At 57.2% G+C, this 22,571-nt stretch overlaps 1 protein-coding gene across 1 annotated transcript; it reads right to left on the bottom strand.

Moving 5' to 3' along the window:
- Positions 1-2,214: 2,214 nt before the first annotated feature.
- zfhx2 (zinc finger homeobox 2) lies at positions 2,215-18,735 on the bottom strand. The gene is made up of 6 exons (XM_088915745.1): positions 18,593-18,735; positions 14,055-14,213; positions 13,583-13,640; positions 10,979-11,956; positions 8,023-10,943; positions 2,215-5,113 (listed from the first exon to the last, which is right to left on the bottom strand). The coding sequence occupies exons 1-6, from the start codon at positions 18,635-18,637 to the stop codon at positions 4,742-4,744; spliced, it is 4,533 nt and encodes a 1,510-aa protein (XP_088771871.1). The 5' UTR covers positions 18,638-18,735; the 3' UTR covers positions 2,215-4,741.
- Positions 18,736-22,571: the final 3,836 nt, after the last annotated feature.

The following is a 22,571-nucleotide window of genomic DNA, read 5'->3' on the forward strand; positions in this document are numbered from 1 at the left end:
TGGACACCCCTACAGACACACTGACCCCTCCAGGACCAGGACTGGACAGCCCTGCTGCAGACACACTGACTGACCCCTCCAGGACCAGGACTGGACAGCCCTGCTGCAGACACACTGACCGACCTCTCCAGGACCAGGACTGGACAGCCCTGCTGCAGACACACTAACCGACCCCTCCAGGACCAGGACTGGACAGCCCTGCTGCAGACACTGACTGACCCCTCCAGGACCAGGACTGGACAGCCCTGCTGCAGACACACTAACTGACCTCTCCAGGACCAGGACTGGACAGCCCTGCTGCAGACACACTGACCCCTCCAAGACCAGGACTGGACAGCCCTGCTGCAGACACACTGACCGACCCCTCCAGGACCAGGACTGGACAGCCCTGCTGCAGACACACTGACCTCTCCAGGACCAGGACTGGACAGCCCTGCTGCAGACACAATGACCCCAGAGTGAGCCCTGATTGGAGGAGCAGTGTGTCTCACTGACAGAGTGAGCCCTGATTGGAGGAGCAGTGTCTCACTGACGGAGTGAGCCCTGATTGGAGGAGCAGTGTGTCTCTCACTGACAGAGTGAGCCCTGATTGGAGGAACAGTGCGTCTCACTGACAGAGTGTGCCCTGATTGGAGGAGCAGGGTGTCTCACTGACAGAGTGAGTCCTGATTGGAGGAGCAGTGTCTCTCAGTGAGCCGATTGGAGGAACAGTGCGTCTCACTGACAGAGTGAGCTCTGATTGGAGGAGCAGTGTGTCTCTCGCTGACAGAGTGAGCTCCGAGTGGAGGAGCAGTGTGTCTCTCGCTGACAGAGTGAGCTCTGATTGGAGGAGCAGGGTGTCTCTCGCTGACAGAGTGAGCTCTGACTGGAGGAGCAGGGTGTCTCTCGCTGACAGAGTGAGCTCTGATTGGAGGAGCAGTGTGTCTCTCGCTGACAGAGTGAGCTCCGAGTGGAGGAGCAGTGTGTCTCTCGCTGACAGAGTGAGCTCTGATTGGAGGAGCAGGGTGTCTCTCGCTGACAGAGTGAGCTCCGAGTGGAGGAGCAGTGTGTCTCTCGCTGACAGAGTGAGCTCCGAGTGGAGGAGCAGTGTGTCTCTCGCTGACAGAGTGAGCTCCGATTGGAGGAGCAGTGTGTCTCTCGCTGACAGAGTGAGCTCCGAGTGGAGGAGCAGGGTGTCTCTCGCTGACAGAGTGAGCTCCGAGTGGAGGAGCAGTGTGTCTCTCGCTGACAGAGTGAGCTCTGATTGGAGGAGCAGGGTGTCTCTCGCTGACAGAGTGAGCTCTGACTGGAGGAGCAGGGTGTCTCTCGCTGACAGAGTGAGCTCCGACTGGAGGAGCAGGGTGTCTCTCGCTGACAGAGTGAGCTCCGAGTGGAGGAGCAGGGTGTCTCTCGCTGACAGAGTGAGCTCCGAGTGGAGGAGCAGTGTGTCTCTCGCTGACAGAGTGAGCTCTGATTGGAGGAGCAGGGTGTCTCTCGCTGACAGAGTGAGCTCCGAGTGGAGGAGCAGTGTGTCTCTCGCTGACAGAGTGAGCTCCGAGTGGAGGAGCAGTGTGTCTCTCGCTGACAGAGTGAGCCCTGATTGGAGGAGCAGGGTGTCTCTCGCTGACAGAGTGAGCTCCGAGTGGAGGAGCAGGGTGTCTCTCGCTGACAGAGTGAGCTCCGAGTGGAGGGGCAGTGTCTCCGGGGGAACAAGCAGACAGACAATAGCCTTGTACAAACACAGCTGCAGCAGGCAACACAAGGGCTTCAGACAAACAGGTGACCTACCTGAGGCAGGAGCAGGCCAGACAGACAGAGCACTGTCCCTGCAGAGAGAGCAGACCAGCTGCCACAGACAAAACACACTGCAGCACTACTGCTTTTCTCCAAAAAAAAAAGAGTCAGAACAGTTTTTTTTATTTTTCATTTCTTTGAAAACCAAAAGCAAAACAGATCGAACACAAAAAAGTTACAAGTTGAGGAAAAGAAAGACGAATTATTCTGAGGTCCAAGGCTGCAATGCCAGTCCCATCGGCGACAGCGATATCGTCGCAGTCATTAGAATAGTGTAGCTAACGATGGAAAACAGATTGATTAGAGTATAAAGTTGATGCACAGGCCGGGCGGACCACAGACCGCCATCGCGGTGCAGAAGACATCTTCCTCCCCTTCATCACCATCAATTGGTTTTTTTGGTTTTCTCAACAACAGAAAACAGCAGAAGAACATAACAACTTTGGAATAACAGGCTTTTATAGTTTAAAAAAAATGAAAACATGGTTTGTCTGTTTTATTACTAACAGCAACATTATTAATAACAATAATATACAACTTAAAACCAAAAATTATCTTTAGTATTTTTTATTGATGTGTCCTTCAAAGAATCTCTCCTCCACCCGTGTCTCTCTCAGCCCAGCTGTGACATACTGTAGTGTGAGAATCAAGTGTTAAAGGATTTTCATTAGTGTCGATCTCCCTTACATCCTGTCCTGTTGCATGTTTATTACTAAGGGAGTCCCTGTGATCTCCGTCTCTCACTGTGTCTCCTGTAATGTTGTGTGTTTATTACTGAGGGATTCCCTATGATCTCCTCAGTGTCTCCTGTCCTATTGCCTGTTTATTACTGAGGGATTCTCTGTGATCTCCCCTCTCTCTTACTGTCTCCTGTCCTGTTGTGTGTTTATTACTGAGGGATTCTCTGTGATCTCCCCTCTCACTGTGTCTCCTGTCCTGTTGTGTGTTTATTACTGAGGGATTCTCTGTGATCTTCTCTCTCTCTCTCTCACTGTGTCTCCTGTCCTGTTGTGTGTTTTTTATTACTGAAGGATTCTGTGATCTCCTCTCTCTCTCACCGTGTCCCCTGTCCTGTAGTGTGTGGACTCTACGGGAGACCACGCTGAGCAGACAGGGCTGTGTGTCAGTGAGGGGAGCCCTCCTGTAATGAAAGTGGTGAACGAGCAGTGGCGCGCTCAGGCTGAAGGAGCTGGGAAATGGTACAAGTGCAAGTGGGTCACAGGCTCCGCTCCTGGGAGACAGGCCGTGTGCGCGGACACGCGTTCCTAACGGGCAGCAGACAAGATCCAGAGCCACCCACGCGAGCGGACCCAGGTTCGAGCCTGGCTCATGTGACCAGCCCCCACTGTTTAATTGACTTAATTGCATCGCACCGGGGGCAGTCCGGGCCTGGGTCATGTGACCACCTCGGTCACAGGTGTCCCAGGAGTAGGACACGCCGGACAGCAGAGAGGAGTATTTTAAATAAACAGAGCCGCAGCAGGAGTACAAGAGCACAGAGGAGCGCAGCTGTGCTGGACCGGCGCGTGTGTGAGTGTGGACATGTCAGTGTGTGGACAGGCCAGCGCGCGAGTGTGGACATGCCCGTGTGAGGACAGGCCAGTGTGCTTGTGGACAGGCCTGCCCGACCGGGCCTCTCCCTGGCCTGCAGGTCCATAGGAGACACACAAGACCCAGCTAATGGGGACTCCTCACACCTCACACCGAACCAGACGGAGACACAGAGAGAGAGTGGGGGGTGCATCTGTGAACCCCATTAGTCTGAGCCAGATCGAGACAGAGTGGGGGTGCATCTGTGAACCCCATCATTCTGAGGCAGATGTAGACAGAGTGGGGGTGCATCTGTGAACCCCATCATTCTGAGGCAGATGTAGACAGAGTGGGGGTGCATCTGTGAACCCCATTAATCTAAGCCAGACGGAGACAGAGTGGGGGTGCATCTGTGAACCCCATTAATTTGAGGCAGACGGAGACAGAGTGGGGGTGCATCTGTGAACCCCATTAATCTGAGGCAGACGGAGACAGAGTGGGGGTGCTTGCTCATTCTGTTACCTCACTTTCCTTCGTTCTCATCTGGGTTTGGTTTCGGAGCAGGTAGGTGCAGGTAGTTCTTTAGTTTGTTTTTGGGGTACAAGGGGTCGACCCGTTTTTTCTTTTAAAAAAAGAGTTCCCTCCAGCGCACCAGAGGGGGGGCTCAGAGGGGTCAGAGGTCAGGGATAGAGGAGAGGGGGCGCAGGGGGGTGGGGGTGACAGCGACAAGTTGACCCAGTTTTTTTTTCAAAAAGTTCTGTCTGAACCCCACTTTAGAATCAATATTTAAACATACATACACATTTTATATATATACTTTCTTATAAAAGACAAGATTGTCCACATCCAGTCCCATCTGGGTCGGTTCTGCACGGGGCGAGACGTGGTGCCCGCTGGGGGCCCGGTCCAGTTCTGCTGGGGCCCGGTAGTGTGTACAGACGAGACCCATCTGAAGAACTGGTTTTAAAAACAAGAGAAAAGAACCGAGTCCAGGTCCAGGAAGCGGGCGTGGAAACGTGAAGGAAACTCGTAAAAATATTAATCCCGTTAGTCGTCGCTAAAACGCAGGGGGGCGGGGATGTCGGCTCAGGCGGTCTCGCGTTCCGGAAGGGGCTGCTCGAACCCAACACAGGCCGGTCCGGTAACACCAAGAGGGACCCCAGAACAAACCCAGGTGTCACGTGATCACCCCCACATTCGGCCGATAGTTAATAAATACAAAAATCAAGGGGAGTGGGGTGGGGGGGGGGGGGGTGTTCAAAGGCAGGGGTCGAAGGTCAGCTGGAGGCCAGTTCACGACACGATTAAAAACAGATCCGCGCAGGTACCTCTTAAACCTCCGGGGCGTCGCTGCCACTGCCCGTGAGCCGCCGCGCGGGCCCGGGCTCGGACCAGTACCAGAGTCAGTACCGCTTGGGAGGGGGCCGCGCCGGGGGCCCTAGCTGGCGCTGGTGGCCGGGGAGGAGGAGGCGGAGGACGAGAGGGCGCCAGCGCCGGCGCCGGCGGGCAGCAGGGCGGGCGGCTGGCCGAAGTTGGTCTTGCGCAGCGTGGCCAGGTGCTCGGGCGAGAAGACGTGGGCCCGGCCGGCCGCCCGCGACTCGAAGCTCACGCCGCAGGCCTCGCAGCGCCCCCGCAGCGTCTCGCGGCCCGGGGGCTGGCCCAGCGCCGGCGGCTGAGCCGGCTCCACCACTGTCAGCTGCACGGGCTTGGGCAGGATGGGCCGGTTGGCGCGCAGGGCGTTGTAGAGCAGGAAGCCGCCCGAGCTGGTGTCCACCTTGCGGCCCGCCTCGCCCGGGCTGGAGCCCGAGCCCTGCGCGAGGGAGAGATACAGGTCAGAGGTCACTTTCTACATCACAAGCACAGGCCAGCGTCTGACCTACAGCACTGTAAGACCCGGAGCGGATCAGAGCGGAGAGGAGCTGCACACTGGAGTCTGAGCTACAGCACTGTAAGACCCGGAGCGGATCAGAGCGGAGAGGAGCTGCACACTGGAGTCTGAGCTACAGCACTGTAAGACCCGGAGCGGATCAGAGCGGAGAGGAGCTGCACACTGGAGTCTGAGCTACAGCACTGTAAGACCCGGAGCGGATCAGAGCGGAGAGGAGCTGCACACTGGAGTCTGACCTACAGCACTGTAAGACCCGGAGCAGATCAGAGCGGAGAGGAGCTGCACACTGGAGTCTGAGCTACAGCACTGTAAGACCTGGAGCAGATCAGAGCGGAGAGGAGCTGCACACTGGAGTCTGAGCTACAGCACTGTAAGACCCGGAGCAGATCAGAGCGGAGAGGAGCTGCACACTGGAGTCTGAGCTACGGCACTGTAAGACCCGGAGCGGATCAGAGCGGAGAGGAGCTGCACACTGGAGTCTGACCTACGGCACTGTAAGACCCGGAGCGGATCAGAGCGGAGAGGAGCTGCAAACTGGAGTCTGAGCTACGGCACTGTAAGACCCGGAGCGGATCACAGCGGAGAGGAGCTGCACACTGGAGTCTGACCTACGGCACTGTAAGACCCGGAGCGGATCAGAGCGGAGAGGAGCTGCACACTGGAGTCTGACCTACGGCACTGTAAGACCCGGAGCGGATCAGAGCGGAGAGGAGCTGCACACTGGAGTGTGACCTACAACACTGTAAGACCCGGAGCGGATCAGAGCGGAGAGGAGCTGCACACTGGAGTCTGACCTACAGCACTGTAAGACCCGGAGCGGATCAGAGCATAGAGGAGCTGCACACTGGAGTCTGACCTACAGCACTGTAAGACCCGGAGCGGATCAGAGCGGAGAGGAGCTGCACACTGGAGTCTGACCTACAACACTGTAAGACCCGGAGCGGATCAGAGCATAGAGGAGCTGCACACTGGAGTCTGACCTACAGCACTGTAAGACCCGGAGCGGATCAGAGCGGAGAGGAGCTGCACACTGGAGTCTGACCTACAGCACTGTAAGACCCGGAGCGGATCAGAGCGGAGAGGAGCTGCACACTGGAGTCTGACCTACGGCACTGTAAGACCCGGAGCGGATCAGAGCGGAGAGGAGCTGCACACTGGAGTGTGACCTACAACACTGTAAGACCCGGAGCGGATCAGAGCGGAGAGGAGCTGCACACTGGAGTGTGACCTACAACACTGTAACACCTGGAGCGGATCAGAGCGGAGAGGAGCTGCACACTGGAGTCCGACCTACAGCACTGTAAGACCCGGAGCGGATCAGAGCGGAGAGGAGCTGCACACTGGAGTCTGACCTACAGCACTGTAAGACCCAGAGCAGAGAGGAGCTGCACACTGGAGTCTGACCTACAGCACTGTAAGACCCAGAGCAGAGAGGAGCTGCACACTGGAGTCTGACCTACAGCACTGTAAGAACCAGAGCAGAGAGGAGCTGCACACTGGTTCTGAGCTACAGCACTGTAAGACCCGGAGCGGATCAGAGCGGAGAGGAGCTGCACACTGGAGTCTGACCTACGGCACTGTAAGACCCGGAGCGGATCAGAGCGGAGCTGCACACTGGAGTCTGACCTACAGCACTGTAAGACCCAGAGCAGAGAGGAGCTGCACACTGGAGTCTGAGCTACAGCACTGTAAGACCCGGAGTGGATCAGAGCGGAGAGGAGCTGCACACTGGAGTCTGACCTACAGCACTGTAAGACCCGGAGCAGATCAGAGCGGAGAGGAGCTGTACACTGGAGTCTGAGCTACAGCACTGTAAGACCCGGAGTGGATCAGAGCGGAGAGGAGCTGTACACTGGAGTCTGAGCTACAGCACTGTAAGACCCGGAGTGGATCAGAGCGGAGAGGAGCTGCACACTGGAGTCTGACCTACGGCACTATAAGACCCGGAGTGGATCAGAGCGGAGAGGAGCTGCACACTGGAGTCTGACCTACGGCACTGTAAGACCCGGAGCGGATCAGAGCGGAGCTGCACACTGGAGTCTGACCTACAGCACTGTAAGACCCGGAGCGGATCAGAGCATAGAGGAGCTGCACACTGGAGTCTGACCTACAGCACTGTAAGACCCGGAGCGGATCAGAGCGGAGAGGAGCTGCACACTGGAGTCTGACCTACAGCACTGTAAGACCCGGAGCGGATCAGAGCGGAGAGGAGCTGCACACTGGAGTCTGACCTACGGCACTGTAAGACCCGGAGCGGATCAGAGCGGAGAGGAGCTACACACTGGAGTCTGACCTACAGCACTGTAAGACCCGGAGTGGATCAGAGCGGAGAGGAGCTGCACACTGGAGTCTGACCTACAACACTGTAAGACCCAGAGCAGAGAGGAGCTGCACACTGGAGTCTGACCTACAGCACTGTAAGACCCGGAGCGGATCAGAGCGGAGAGGAGCTGCACACTGGAGTGTGACCTACAGCACTGTAAGACCCGGAGCGGATCAGAGCAGAGAGGAGCTGCACACTGGAGTCTGACCTACAGCACTGTAAGACCCGGAGCGGATCAGAGCGGAGAGGAGCTGCACACTGGAGTGTGACCTACAGCACTGTAAGACCCGGAGCGGATCAGAGCAGAGAGGAGCTGCACACTGGAGTCTGACCTACAGCACTGTAAGACCCGAAGCGGATCAGAGCGGAGAGGAGCTGCACACTGGAGTCTGACCTACAACACTGTAAGACCCGGAGTGGATCAGAGTGGAGAGGAGCTGCACACTGGAGTCTGACCTACAGCACTGTAAGACCCGGAGCGGATCACGGCGCGCCGGAGCGGACTCACCTGCTTCTGCTGCTGCAGCCGCCAGCGCTTCTCCTTGGCGCGCGTGTTCTGGAACCAGATCTGCACGACCTTCAGCGGCAGGCCCAGCTCGCCGCCCACCGTCTCGCACTCCAGCGCGTTGGGGTTGGGGCAGGTCTCGTAGCAGGACTGCAGGATGGAGAGCTGCAGCGAGGTGAGGTGGGTGCGGGGCCGGCGCGGCGCGGCCTGCTGCACGAGCAGGCCCCCCCCCTGCGGGCTGGCCGCGGCGCGGGCCGCCGGCTGGGGCTTGGCGGGGGTGGGGGCAGGGGCGGGGGCCCGGGCGGCCGACAGGCCCAGCTGCTCGCGGGACAGCGTGTTGATCTTGAAGCTGGAGGTCCGGCCCCAGTCCCCGCCGCCGCCGCCGCCGCCGCTCGCCGGCCAGCCGTTCCTCCTGGGCCACGCCGAGCGGTGGTCGGCAGCAGGGGGCGCCCTCGCCGCCGCCCGGCCGCTCCCCCCTCCTCGTCTCTCGGTGGCGCCTTCCTCCTCCTCCTCGCTCTTCTCGTCCTCGTCCCCCTCCTCCTGCCCCCGCCCCCCGCCGGCGCCCCTCTTCCGCTTGGGCGCGGGGCACGGGGGCGCGGCGGGGCGGGCCAGCGGCTTGGGCGCCACCACCAGCACGGAGGAGCCGTCCGGCAGGGGCTTGGGCGCCAGGGCGACGGGGCCGGGGCTGGCGCCCTCGGGCTTGGCGGCCCTGGCGCCGGCGCGCGCGGAGCTGCCCGAGGCCTCGTCCCCCTCGGCGCCCCCGGGCTCGGCCCGGCGGGCGGGCGGGCCCAGCGCGGCGGTGGCGCCGGGGCTGCTGGTGAAGATGGGCAGCGTGAGCGGCCAGGTGAACTTGATGAGCGGCTTGCCCACGGCCGCCAGCGTGCCGTCGCTGATGAAGCGGACCTCGCCCTTGCGCTCGCGGGCCCGCATGTTCTGGAACCAGATCTGGACCACCTTCTTGGGCAGCTGCACCCACTCGGAGATGCGCTCGAACTCGTGCTTGCCCGGGTTCGGGTCCTTGAAGTAGCAGCCGTACAGCACGTCCAGCTGCTCGCTCTGGATGATGGTCCGCGAGCGCCGCATGTCCCGGTACCGGCGGGCCCGTGGGTGCCTCTGGCTGGGCTCCCGCTCCTTGTCCCGCTCGTCCCGGAGCAGGAGCGCGCCGGCCCTCCCGCCGCCTCCCGCGCCGTTACTGCTCCCGCCGGCCGGCTCCGGCTTGAGCCGCGCGGCCGCGGCGGCGCTCAGCGTCGGGCCGTCGGCCGCCCCCGTCCCCCTGCGGGGCGGAGCCGCCGCCGCCGCCGTCGTCCTCGCCGCCGCCGCCGCCGTCGTCGTCGTCGATGCCGCCTGGTCGCCGGCAGAGCCCGAGGAGGAGGAGGAGGAGGAGGAGGAGGAGGAAGAGGAGGAGCCGTGGCTCTTGCCCAGGCTGAGGTCCAGCGCCATCTCGCAGGCCGCGCCGTTGGGCAGCGGCGGGAGCGGGGGCGGCGTGGCGGGGCCCGGCGGGGCGGGCGGGGGCGCGTTCAGGGGGTCGGGGAAGGGCGCCGAGCAGCGGGTGATGGCCGGGGGGGTGGGGAAGGCGGGGGGCCCCCCAGGCCTCCTGCGGCCGCGCTCCCCGTCCCGCTTGGCGTCGGCCAGCCCCCCCAGCGCCACGGCGCCCGGCGGCACGGAGATGATGTAGGGGCTGAGGAAGGGCAGCCGCAGGGGCAGGGGCTGCAGGACCCTGCGCTGCGGGACGAAGACCACGGCGCCCGGCGGGGGGGGCGGCGGCGGCGGCGGCGGCGCGGGGGGGTCGGCCACGGCGTCCAGCTCCAGGTCCACGTCCGAGTCCATCCGCTCCCTCTTCAGGGCCGCCTCCTCCTCATCCTCCTCCTTCCTCTTCCTCCTCGCCCGCCGGGGGGCTGCCGCCCTCTCGCCCCCGCCCTCTTCCTCCTCCTCCTCCTCCTCCTCGGCGTCCGAGAGGAAGACGGTGGAGGAGCGCAGCACCATGCCCCGGCCCCGCCCCCTGTCCTCCGCCTCGGCCCCGGGGCTGGGGGGCTCCTCCCTCAGCGAGCCGTCCGAGCTGCCCTCGTCGTCCGTGACGATGACCGAGGTGTACACGCCGTCCAGCTCCGAGTCCGAGGTCAGGCAGGACTCCGGCGGGCTCTCCCGGCCCCGCTCCCGGCCGCGCGACAGGTCCATGGCGAGCTGGTCCCCCGCCCCCTCCGGGTCGGCCCCGCCCCCTCCCGCCGGGGCCCTCCCCCCGCAGGCGGGGCTCTGCTCCCTGGCCCCCCCCCAGCTCCGGGCGGCCTCCAGCCACTGCCTCACCTCGCCCTGCCTCATGCCGGCGACCCGGGCCAGGGCCTCGCAGTCCTCGTCGCGCAGGGGGCTGGCGGCCCCGCGCCGCGACTCCAGGAAGGCCCACAGCACCTGCGACTGGAACTCCGACAGCTCGGGCTCGGGGGGCTCGGGCCGGGGCCGGGTCCCGGAACGGCCCTCTTCCGCCTCCCGGCACGCCGCCGCCGCCGCGCTCTTGCTCTCTCCCTCACCGCTGGCGTCAGGATCGCGATCTTCCTCTCCCTTCAACCTCTCCCCTTCCTCCTGCTGCTGCTGCTGGTCCTCTTCTTCCTCCTCCTCCTGCTCCTGCTGCTGCTGCTGCTGCTGCTGCTGCTGCTGCTGCTGCTCTCCTCCTCCCTCTCCTTCCCGCCGGGCGCCGCGCTCCTTTGCTCTCCCGCGGGGGTCGCCTCGCCCTCTTCTCTCTCCGCCTCGGCTCCCGCTCCTTCCTCCTCTCCCTCGGCCTCGCCCCCGAGCTCGGGACTCCGCCCCTCTGGCGGCCCCTCCCCTTCGGGCTCTGTGGACCCCGCCCCGTCTGCCCCGCCCCTCTCCTCCGGCGAGCGGGGAGGTGCTGCTGTTCCCGCCGCCGCCGCCGCCGCCGCCGCCGCCGCGCAGGCCTGCCTCTGGGCCAGCAGGGCCTGCTGGGCCGGGCCGAGCCCCAGCAGGGGCAGGGACTGGGCCAGGACCGCGGGGGAGTCCTGGCCGGCGCCGGCCGCCAGCCCGTTCAGGAAGAGGGGCAGCAGCAGCTGCTGCGGGGGGGCGGCGGCGGCGGGGGAGGAGGGGGAGGGCGAGGGCGAGGGCGAGGAGGAGGAGGAGGAGGTGAGGAGGGTGAGGAAGGCGGACACGGCCTGGGCGGAGGCCACGGGGGAGGAGAGGAGCGAGAGGGCCGGGGAGGAAGACAGCAGGGGCGCCGGGAGCGCAGCGGAGCGCTGCCTGTCCCCCTCTTTGGTCGTCACGGGCGCCGCCGCCGCTGCCGCCGCCGCCGCCTGCTGGTGCTGGTCCCCGGCGGCGCCCTTGGCGCTCCCAGAATTCCCGGCGTCGCGGCAGCGCGTCTGGTGCAGCACGGAGCGCAGGTGGCTCTCCAGCGTGAAGGCGTGGTTGTAGGAGACGCGGCAGAGCGCGCACTGGTAGGGCTTGCTGGACAGGAAGGGGCGGGGCGGCGCCGGGGCGCCCTCCTCCCCCGCGTGCATGCGGTGCAGGTGGCCGGGGGAGCTGTAGTGGACCCCCAGGGCGCTCTTGGAGGGGAAGGACTCCAGGCAGGCGTTGCACTTGAAGGGGCGCGCGGCGTCCTGCGGGGGCCCCGGGGGCGCCCCAGTCCTCGCGGGTTTTGGGGGCTCGCCGTCGGGGGCGCCGGGGGACGCGGCCCCTGCCTGGGGCCCCGAAGGCTCGCTCTGGGACCCGTCCACTCCCGCGGGGGCCACAGCGCCTTCCTCCACCTTCTCCTCTTCCTCGGCGGGGCTGTCTGGGTGGGCAGCTACTGTGACCCGGGACCCCTCTCCGTCCGGGCTGGTGGGACCCCCGTCCCCGGGGCCCGGGGACTTCTGCTGCGGCTCAGGGGGCGAGGGAGAGCAGGGCTGAGCCGCTGGGGCTGAGGGCGGAGGATCGGAGACTGTCTGGGAAGAGGGAGCACCTGAGAGGGGGGGACAGGGAGAGACGTTATAACACTGTGAGGGAGTGAACCCCGAAATGACAGGTAACACCTGGCAGGTGTCAACATCTCCAGCTTCAAGCATGAGAGATGCCACCTGCCTCAGACCCACTGATCACAGCACTCCTGAAGCTCTCCTTGCTTCACCTTGGGTCACTCACCTCTGGGCACAAGACAAAGTGTCAACCAACAGCCCAGGAAGAGGGGAATGAAAGAATGAAGTGAAGGAGGATAAGGGACGAGAGAGAGATCACCTGGCAAAACCAGGCTGGAGCCAAGAACTTTGAACCCTGTGAAGAGAGCTTGCTATTCTGGGGATTGTAGGAAAGTCGGATTTCCTGTATGAAGAATCCTTCAGTTAAAAATGGCCTCTCCCGGTCTGCAAGTGTATTTTTAGAAAAGGGAGATGGGTTCCATATCACTGCAGGGCATCTGGGTCGACAGAGAAAGATTTAACCACAGGTTTGGTTTAGAAGGCAGCTTATCTTGGCCTTTATTGGCATTCCTTAAAAGAGATGGATATTTGGTAGCAGACACACTGACTGGACACTCCAGTACATTAACACTGCACTGAGAGAGAGGGGTTCATACAGACACACTGACTGACTGGACACTCCAGTACATTAACACTGCACTGAGAGAGAGGGGTTCATACAGACACACTGACTGACTGGACACTCCAGTACATTAACACTGCACTGAGAGAGAGGGGTTCATATAGACACACTGACTGACTGGACACTCCAGTACATTAACACTGCACTGAGAGAGAGGGGTTCATACAGACACACTGACTGGACACTCCAGTACATTAACACTGCACTGAGAGAGAGGGGTTCATACAGACACACTGACTGGACACTCCAGTACATGAACACTGCACTGAGAGAGAGGGGTTAATACAGACACACTGACTGACTGGACACTCCAGTACATGAACACTGCACTGAGAGAGAGGGGTTAATACAGACACACTGACTGACTGGACACTCCAGTACATTAACACTGCACTGAGAGAGAGGGGTTCATACAGACACACTGACTGGACACTCCAGTACATTAACACTGCACTGAGAGAGAGGGGTTCATACAGACACACTGACTGGACACTCCAGTACATTAACACTGCACTGAGAGAAAGGGGTTCATACGGACACACTGACTGACTGGACACTCCAGTACATTAACACTGCACTGAGAGAGAGGGGTTCATACAGACACACTGACTGGACACTCCAGTACATTAACACTGCACTGAGAGAGAGGGGTTCATACAGACACACTGACTGACTGGACACTCCAGTACATTAACACTGCACTGAGAGAGAGGGGTTCATACAGACACACTGACTGACTGGACACTCCAGTACATTAACACTGCACTGAGAGAGAGGGGTTCATACAGACACACTGACTGACTGGACACTCCAGTACATTAACACTGCACTGAGAGAGAGGGCAGACTGACCCACATACTGACCGAGATAAGAAGAGAATTGGACATGAACAGAGAAACAGCTGATGGACAGGGACAGGTGGAAGACATGCAGCAGAATCAAGCATAGGTAGCCATCTCCTTGTAACACCTGACCCCAAGAAGTCTCTCACCTCCGCTGCTGGCTGCCCTGGTCTCTTCCTCTCCAGTGGCACGGGACACTGGGGCTGCCTGCAGAGGGAGAAAGACTGTAAAATCACCACACAACACTGAGATAGCACTGACACGCCCCTGACACACACTGTCCCCCCACTGACACGCCCCTGACACACACTGTCCCCCCACTGAGATACCACTGACACGCCCCTGACACACACTGTCCCCCACTGAGATACCACTGACACACTGTCCCCCACTGAGATACCACTGACACGCCCCGGACACACTGTCCCCCCACTGAGATACCACTGACACGCCCCTAACACACACTGTCCCCCCACTGACACGCCCCTGACACACTGTCCCCCCACTGACACGCCCCTGACACAGACAGACAGACAGACAGACAGACAGACAGACAGACAGACAGACAGACAGACAGACAGACAGACAGACAGACAGACAGACAGACAGACAGAGCCTCACAGTTTCCAGCAGTCTGTTCAGACAGGCAGGCAGCACGCTGTGTCCCACAGTCAGGTGGTCGGAGAGGGCTTGCCTGTCCCCAAGACTGCGCTGACACAGGGGGCAGATCCACACAGTCGCCCCGTCGGCACGGCCGTCCACACTCGCACCCGAGACCTCCTGAGAGAGAGAGGGGGGGTTAATACAAACACCCCGACTGACCACACTTTGCTGAAAGCGGATACTGGTTTCTTTCAGATCTAATCAGGGAATCTATCCTCCAGACAGCTCTGTCTGTCCACCCATCACAAAATCTCAAAACACCCCTACTCTTACTGACAGTGTCCTGGGATCTGGACTGACCAGTCAGGACACCCCTACTCTTACTGACAGTGTCCTGGGATCTGGACTGACCAGTCAGGACACCCCTACTCTTACTGACAGTGTCCTGGGATCTGGACTGACCAGTCAGGACACCCCTACTCTTACTGACAGCGTCCTGGGATCTGGACTGACCAGTCGGGACACCCCTACTCTTACTGACAGTGTCCTGGGATCTGGACTGACCAGTCAAGACACCCCTACTCTTACTGACAGTGTCCTGGGATCTGGACTGATCAGTCAGGACACCCCTACTCTTACTGACAGTGTCCTGGGATCTGGACTGACCAGCAGTCAGGACACCCCTACTCTTACTGATAGTGTCCTGGGATCTGTACTGACCAGCGGTCAGGACACCCCTACTCTTACTGACAGTGTCCTGGGATCTGTACTGACCAGTCAGGACACCCCTACTCTTACTGACAGTGTCCTGGGATCTGGACTGACCAGCAGTCAGGACACCCCTACTCTTACTGACAGCGTCCTGTGATCTGGACTGACCAGTCAGGACACCCCTACTCTTACTGAGAGTGTCCTGGGATCTGGACTGACCAGTCAGGACACCCCTACTCTTACTGACAGTGTCCTGTGATCTGGACTGACCAGTCAGGACACCCCTACTCTTACTGAGAGTGTCCTGGGGTCTGGACTGACCAGTCAGGACACTCCTACTCTTACTGACAGTGTCCTGGGGTCTGGACTGACCAGTCAGGACACTCCTACTCTTACTGACAGTGTCCTGGGATCTGGACTGACCAGTCAGGACACCCCTACTCTTACTGACAGTGTCCTGGGATCTGGACTGACCAGCAGTCAGGACACCCCTACTCTTACTGATAGTGTCCTGGGATCTGTACTGACCAGCGGTCAGGACACCCCTACTCTTACTGACAGTGTCCTGGGATCTGTACTGACCAGTCAGGACACCCCTACTCTTACTGACAGTGTCCTGGGATCTGGACTGACCAGCAGTCAGGACACCCCTACTCTTACTGACAGTGTCCTGGGATCTGGACTGACCAGTCAGGACACCCCTACTCTTACTGAGAGTGTCCTGGGATCTGGACTGACCAGTCGGGACACTCCTACTCTTACTGACAGTGTCCTGGGGTCTGGACTGACCAGTCAGGACACCCCTACTCTTACTGAGAGTGTCCTGGGGTCTGGACTGACCAGTCAGGACACTCCTACTCTTACTGACAGTGTCCTGGGGTCTGGACTGACCAGTCAGGACACCCCTACTCTTACTGACAGTGTCCTGGGATCTGGACTGACCAGTCGGGACACTCCTACTCTTACTGACAGTGTCCTGGGGTCTGGACTGACCAGCGGTCAGGACACAGAGGTCTAAATCTCTATTCTTGTCCTTAAAACTGCTGAAAAAAACAGCACTGCTGTAATTCTTTATTTTACTGAATACTAAAAGCATAACGTTAGGGAATGCATTCAAACTTTTTTTAAAAAAAAGCTCTCTTTCAGAGCTCACATTCCGCGGAAAACTGTTATCAGATTATCCCTTCTAAAAAACACCAGAACCCGGCACAGAAGCCCACAGAGGAAGAGGAGCTTCTCCGGCGAGGAGAGATCCGGAGATCTCAGTTATACTTCATCACCGCGCCAGACCGGACAGGTGCATCTCTCCCGCTTCTCCTGAACCGGCACATCTCTCTCCCTCTCACCCACACACGGAGAGAGAGAGAGAGAGAGAGAAACACAAACACAACTGAAACAGACCCAATTGCGCACATAATTGAACCAATTAAGTCATTAAGCCGGCGGGAGGGGCGGGCTGCAACTCTGATTCCCCCAAGCCGGGCGCTCGAGTTGAACTCCACCCACCCCCCCCGAGCCGACGTCGTCTTCCTCAAATCCCGAGTTTTCACACCGACACAAGAGCTGGGAAAGTTTGGGAACCGAGCCCCCCCCCCACGGACTCTCCAACAGCCTCCCCGGCGCGGCGCGTGCATTCATGACCTCTGTACACCCGCACCCTGCCCACCGCGCGCGCGACAGGCGGGGTGGGGGGGGGGGGGGGACAGGTGACGAGCTGCCCGTGACGGGAGCCCAGCCCCGGGGGAGGAAGGGTCTCCTTACAGTCACCGCGTCATCAGCCGCCCCCCCCTCCCCTCCCTCTCCAGCCCGGCCGGCCCGGGGAGATCAAAGCCCGGCGCGGGACCGGATCGGCTGGGAACGCGCCGGGCCGCGTGAACAGAACTGCCCTCCGCCTCTGATTTCAAACACCGCAACTGCAACCGCCGACCCCAACAACAACAACAACAACAAACACAAACACAATCCGAGAGAGCGGCCCAGGAGCCCGCAGACACCACAGAGCGCCCCGACCGCACAGATCAACAACTAGAAAGAAGAAAAAGAAAATGTTAAAAAAAAAAATCAACTGATCCCGAACTCGCATTTTCACTCCAGACGAAGTCGCGTCGGGGGCGACGTTGAAGTGTCACGATTCCGGCACACACACAAAAAAGACAAATCTGTCCCTAATTATTCCCCCCACCACCACCACCACCACCCAAGTCTCTCGACTTTACAAGTTAAGAATTGGAGTGGGGCATTATAACTCAATGTGGGAAGTGTTACATAAAAACTCGCCGCCGGTGTGCTCCAGTAAATTAAAACAGGCTCATAAACGCGTGGCTGTCTCTCTCTCTCGCTGTTATTTTTTACTGAACAGCAGGGACATTTCGCAATGTGATAACGTCCCGCTGAAAGAGAAATTATCATATAATCGCCATCGCACCGCAATCTGCCAGTTGAGGACACTTAACCCCTTCAAAATACGGCACCGACTCCCAAACACAACAGCCTGCGAACGACAGGCGCCCCACTGCTAATTAAACCAGGGCTTAATTAATTCATCCCACCTTGCCTAATTGCCTAATGTTTCCTCAGCTTTATTTTCTTGCGAGGGCGCCTACGACCGTTTTCTTTTCTCACTACAAAAAAAAAACACCAAAGGTCACAAGAATGCTTTTTGAAAAGCTGACGGGTGGTCTGGCCATCATACAACAAGGATACCGGTTTTTCTCGCCCGTATCTTCAACCCAACCGGTTCACCGCGATTTCCACATACCAGGCAGGGACCGACGAGACGCGGAGACCCGGCCGGGTCAGAGTCTCTCCCGAGTCCCGCCCGGCACCCGTCTCGGTCGGAGACGGAACACCCGGATTACCGCACCATCAGCGGGGAGACCGCAGCCTCGGTTAGCGTAAGGAAAGCCGATCTTTTTTTAAAAAAAAAAATTTAACGGTGAACACATCGCGTTAATGAAAAATGGGAAAAATTAAAAAAAAAAAAAACAACAACCCCAAATTCACACTTCTATGACTTAACAACCCAACAACAACAACTCCTTCCAATGTTATCAAAACCAGCCCAGATTAAACACACATATTGAAAACATAACCACAGAAAAAGGCACCAAACCACAAGCAGGGTTATATAATACGGACGACTTCCAAAATTAAAAACAACACAACGTCCCCCCCCCTCTCCTTAACCAGCAAGGGGACCCCTCTCCCATCCTGGGCCTCGAGTAGTGCCCTCACCCCGCGGCTGAGCGCTGTCAGCCGGCGAGCGGCGCTTCACCGACCGCCGGCCGGGCGCCGACACCAGCGGAGGCCTACCGTCGGCTCGCCTCCTGCTGTAATTAATAAATTTGACTCCGTGCAGATGTGCCGCGAAGAAAACACTCTCGATCCCCCCTCACCCCTCCTCCACAAACACACACATATATATATATCCACGCACCCCCCCCCCCCCACCACCCTACGACCACCTCCAAAAACATATAAATGTATTTTTATTAACACCCCCACCTCTTCAACTGTCGCCCTCCCCCCGAATACCCTCCGCTCCCGGTACTACCACCTCTCTCGGAGGGAAAAAAAAAGCGACCGTGCGGGTCTGTTCATTTACTTTTGACGGCTTCCCAACCCCACGGAGCCCCCCCCCGTCCCAGCAACCGTGTCGGGGAAGAGGGGAGAAACACGCACCGCCAGGTCGAGCCCGATCTCGCCCGGACACGGCGCGACCCGGGGGAGGGAAGAGAGAGGAGAGGAGGAGGAGGAGGAGGGGAGCTCCGCTCGGAGAGACGGAAAAGAGGAGAAAAAGTTTGGGGAATTTCTGGCAGGCAGGCACACGATTGCACGAAACGCACCGAAATACACACGTCCAAATGTACGTTTTCGGGTCCGGCGCTCATGGTCTCCCGGCGGCTGCACGGCGCAAGCAGGATCCGTCGGACTCCCCCGGTTTGAGGAGCGGCGCTATTCTGGTTTAATTAGCGGCAGCGCAACGACAGCCCAGTTACCTGCATGGTCGGCGGTTCAGCCCGCACGCTTCCTCTTGCTCTTTAAAACCTACTGAAAACTTTTTTCTCTCTCTCTCTCTTTCTCCCGTCTTTCCCCTCTCTGTCGTAGTAAACAGACGACAGCTCCCCAGTGCGGCCGCCTCCCCACCTCACACCCCCCTCGCCCCCTCCCGACACCTCCCATTAAAGTGCCCCAGCTCCCGAGGCGCAGGCAAAAAAACGCCGGAATAAAAAAAAAAACCCAAAAGACCCCGCTTGGGCTCAAGTCTGGGCGACTCTGGACAGCGGGAGAGACCGAGGTACGTCCCCCCGCTCTGCGCGTTGCCGGCGGGGAGCTGTCGGAAAAGGCGAACGCGGATCTGCTCTGGCTATGGAGAGAGGGGGAATTAAATCGTGGGCACAAGTGGTTGGTTTTTTTTTTCCCCAGCTCCTCCGTTTGGAGACGCACGAGAAAACGTTTTATTTAAACGAAGCCTGCGGTGGTAAAGCGAGTCTCCGTGTGCCGCTTGAGTCATACAGAGTATGTACGTTCCTATGATAACATCCCATGTATATATATATCATTTTCCTCTCCATAACACTGTTTCCGTTCCCCTTTCTCCCGACACCTTGCGGTTCACGTGTCAGGGGGATGTGGACGGCACCCATAGCTCGAATAACTGGCCTCTACGCCTCAATGAACCCGATCGCTTCGTACACATTTCTTAGCCATTCCTCTCCGCCGTGAAGCTCCATTAATCCCACCGGCGCAAACTACATTGACCAGAAGGCCCCGCGATGCGGAGGCTCCGGGAGACGGAAGTAGACATGTTGGAGGCGCGATGCCTGTTGGGAAGCGTAGTTTTAGGGTCGGCATTAAAACAGTAAAGCCTTTTTTATTTTTCAAAGCATATTGTAAGAGCGAAACAACACGCCCCCGAGATTGTAGGCGCAACTGCGATCTGAATTCACAATTTATTTGTTTAGTCTACGATCTAAAATACACTACAATCCCACAAGGCACATGGAAACGGCCAGTGAGGCCCCGAGCTGAGGTGCCCGATTATTGCCTGAATAGTTGCACTGGTGTGTCGGTATTTGCCTGTGTATTTTGGTATGTACTGATATTACTTATGGTTGTTAAAGAGACGAGTCCAAGTTACTGCGATGATAGACATGCAGTTATATTAAAAACAACGATTCTATTATGCAGCTACTTCAATAATAATAATAATAATAATAATAATAATAATAATCGTACCGCCGTAAAACAACAGATGAGTTCAATTTAAACTCTTCAGAAAGGTACAAATACCTGTATACTCTTTTAATGCATTAATTCTTTTTAAGAACGGATACTGATTTTACTGTGATCTTGATTAGTTAGTAACTGAGATCATAATTACTGACACTGACAGCAGTGTGAGACTCTCCAGACTAGACTGGTCTGACTGGACTGTGATCTTGATTAGTTATTAACTGAAATTATAATCAGACTCCACTGACAGTACAGTGTGAGACACTCCAGGCTGGACTGGACTGACTGTACTGTGATCTTGATTAGTTATTAATTGAGATTATAATCAGACTCCACTGACACTGACAGAGCAGTGTGAGACTCTCCAGGCTGGACTGGACTGACTGGACTGTGATCTTGATTAGTTATTAACTGAGATTCTAATCAGACTCCACTGACACTGACAGAGCAGTGTGAGACACTCCAGGCTGGACTGGACTGACTGGACTGTGATCTTGATTAGTTACTAACTGAGATTATAATCAGACTCCACTGTCACTGACAGAGCAGTCTGAGCCACTCCAGGCTGGACTGGACTGACTTTACTGTGATCTTAATTAGTTATTAATTGAGATTATAATCAGATTCCACTGACACTGACAGAGCAGTGTGAGACTCTCCAGGCTGGACTGACTTTACTTTGATCTTGATTAGTTATTAATTGAGATTATAATCAGATTCCACTGACACTGACGGAGCAGTCTGAGACACTCCAGGCTGGACTGGACTGACTTTACTGTGATCTTGATTAGTGATTAACTGAGATTATAATCAGACTCCACTGACACTGACAGAGCAGTCTGAGCCACTCCAGGCTGGACTGGACTGACTGGACTGTGATCTTAATTAGTTATTAACTGAGATTATAATCAGACTCCACTGTCACTGACAGAGCAGTCTGATCCATTCCAGGCTGGACTGGACTGACTTTACTGTGATCTTAATTAGTTATTAATTGAGATTATAATCAGATTCCACTGTCACTGACAGAGCAGTCTGAGCCACTCCAGGCTGGACTGGACTGACTGGACTGTGATCTTAATTAGTTATTAACTGAGATTATAATCAGACTCCACTGTCACTGACAGAGCAGTCTGATCCATTCCAGGCTGGACTGGACTGACTTTACTGTGATCTTAATTAGTTATTAATTGAGATTATAATCAGATTCCACTGACACTGACAGAGCAGTCTGAGCCACTCCCGGCTGGACTGGACTGACTGGACTGTGATCTTAATTAGTTATTAACTGAGATTATAATCAGACTCCACTGTCACTGACAGAGCAGTCTGATCCATTCCAGGCTGGACTGGACTGACTTTACTGTGATCTTAATTAGTTATTTATTGAGATTATAATCAGATTCCACTGACACTGACAGAGCAGTCTGAGCCACTCCAGGCTGGACTGGACTGACTTTACTGTGATCTTAATTAGTTATTAACTGAGATTCTAATCAGACTCCACTGACACTGACAGAGCAGTGTGAGACACTCCAGGCTGGACTGGACTGACTGGACTGTGATCTTGATTAGTTACTAACTGAGATTATAATCAGACTCCACTGTCACTGACAGAGCAGTCTGAGCCACTCCAGGCTGGACTGGACTGACTTTACTGTGATCTTAATTAGTTATTAATTGAGATTATAATCAGATTCCACTGACACTGACAGAGCAGTGTGAGACTCTCCAGGCTGGACTGACTTTACTTTGATCTTGATTAGTTATTAATTGAGATTATAATCAGATTCCACTGACACTGACGGAGCAGTCTGAGACACTCCAGGCTGGACTGGACTGACTTTACTGTGATCTTGATTAGTGATTAACTGAGATTATAATCAGACTCCACTGACACTGACAGAGCAGTGTGAGACACTCCCGGCTGGACTGGACTGACTGGACTGTGATCTTAATTAGTTATTAACTGAGATTATAATCAGACTCCACTGTCACTGACAGAGCAGTCTGATCCATTCCAGGCTGGACTGGACTGACTTTACTGTGATCTTAATTAGTTATTTATTGAGATTATAATCAGATTCCACTGACACTGACAGAGCAGTCTGAGCCACTCCAGGCTGGACTGGACTGACTTTACTGTGATCTTAATTAGTTATTAACTGAGATTATAATCAGACTCCACTGACACTGACAGAGCAGTGTGAGATTCCCAGGCTGGACTGGACTGACTGGACTGTGATCTTGATTAGTGATTAACTGAGATTATAATCAGACTCCACTGACACTGACAGAGCAGTGTGAGATTCCCAGGCTGGACTGGACTGACTGGACTGTGATCTTGATTAGTTACTAACTGAGATTATAATCAGCCTCCACTGACACTGACAGAGCAGTCTGAGCCACTCCAGGCTGGACTGGACTGACTGGACTGTGATCTTGATTAGTGATTAACTGAGATTATAATCAGACTCCACTGACACTGACAGAGCAGTGTGAGATTCCCAGGCTGGACTGGACTGACTGGACTGTGATCTTGATTAGTTACTAACTGAGATTATAATCAGCCTCCACTGACACTGACAG

Source organism: Atractosteus spatula, chromosome 5 (genome assembly GCF_055471065.1).
Source record: "Atractosteus spatula isolate fAtrSpa1 chromosome 5, fAtrSpa1.hap1, whole genome shotgun sequence".
NCBI lineage: Eukaryota > Metazoa > Chordata > Actinopteri > Semionotiformes > Lepisosteidae > Atractosteus > Atractosteus spatula.

What these genes read in the sequence shown, in the direction of transcription:
- zfhx2 (XM_088915745.1), bottom strand. Translation starts at nt 18,637, where the DNA reads ATGAGCGCCGGACCCGAAAACGTACATTTGGACGTGTGTATTTCG. An exon ending in TGAACAGACTGCTGGAAACT is followed by an intron (nt 13,641 to 14,054) that starts GTGAGGCTCTGT and finishes CTCCCTCTGCAG; the next exon opens with GCAGCCCCAGTGTCCCGTGC. An exon ending in CCTGCCCCTGCTGGGGCTCG is followed by an intron (nt 10,944 to 10,978) that starts GCCCGGCCCAGC and finishes GCCCAGAGGCAG; the next exon opens with GCCTGCGCGGCGGCGGCGGC.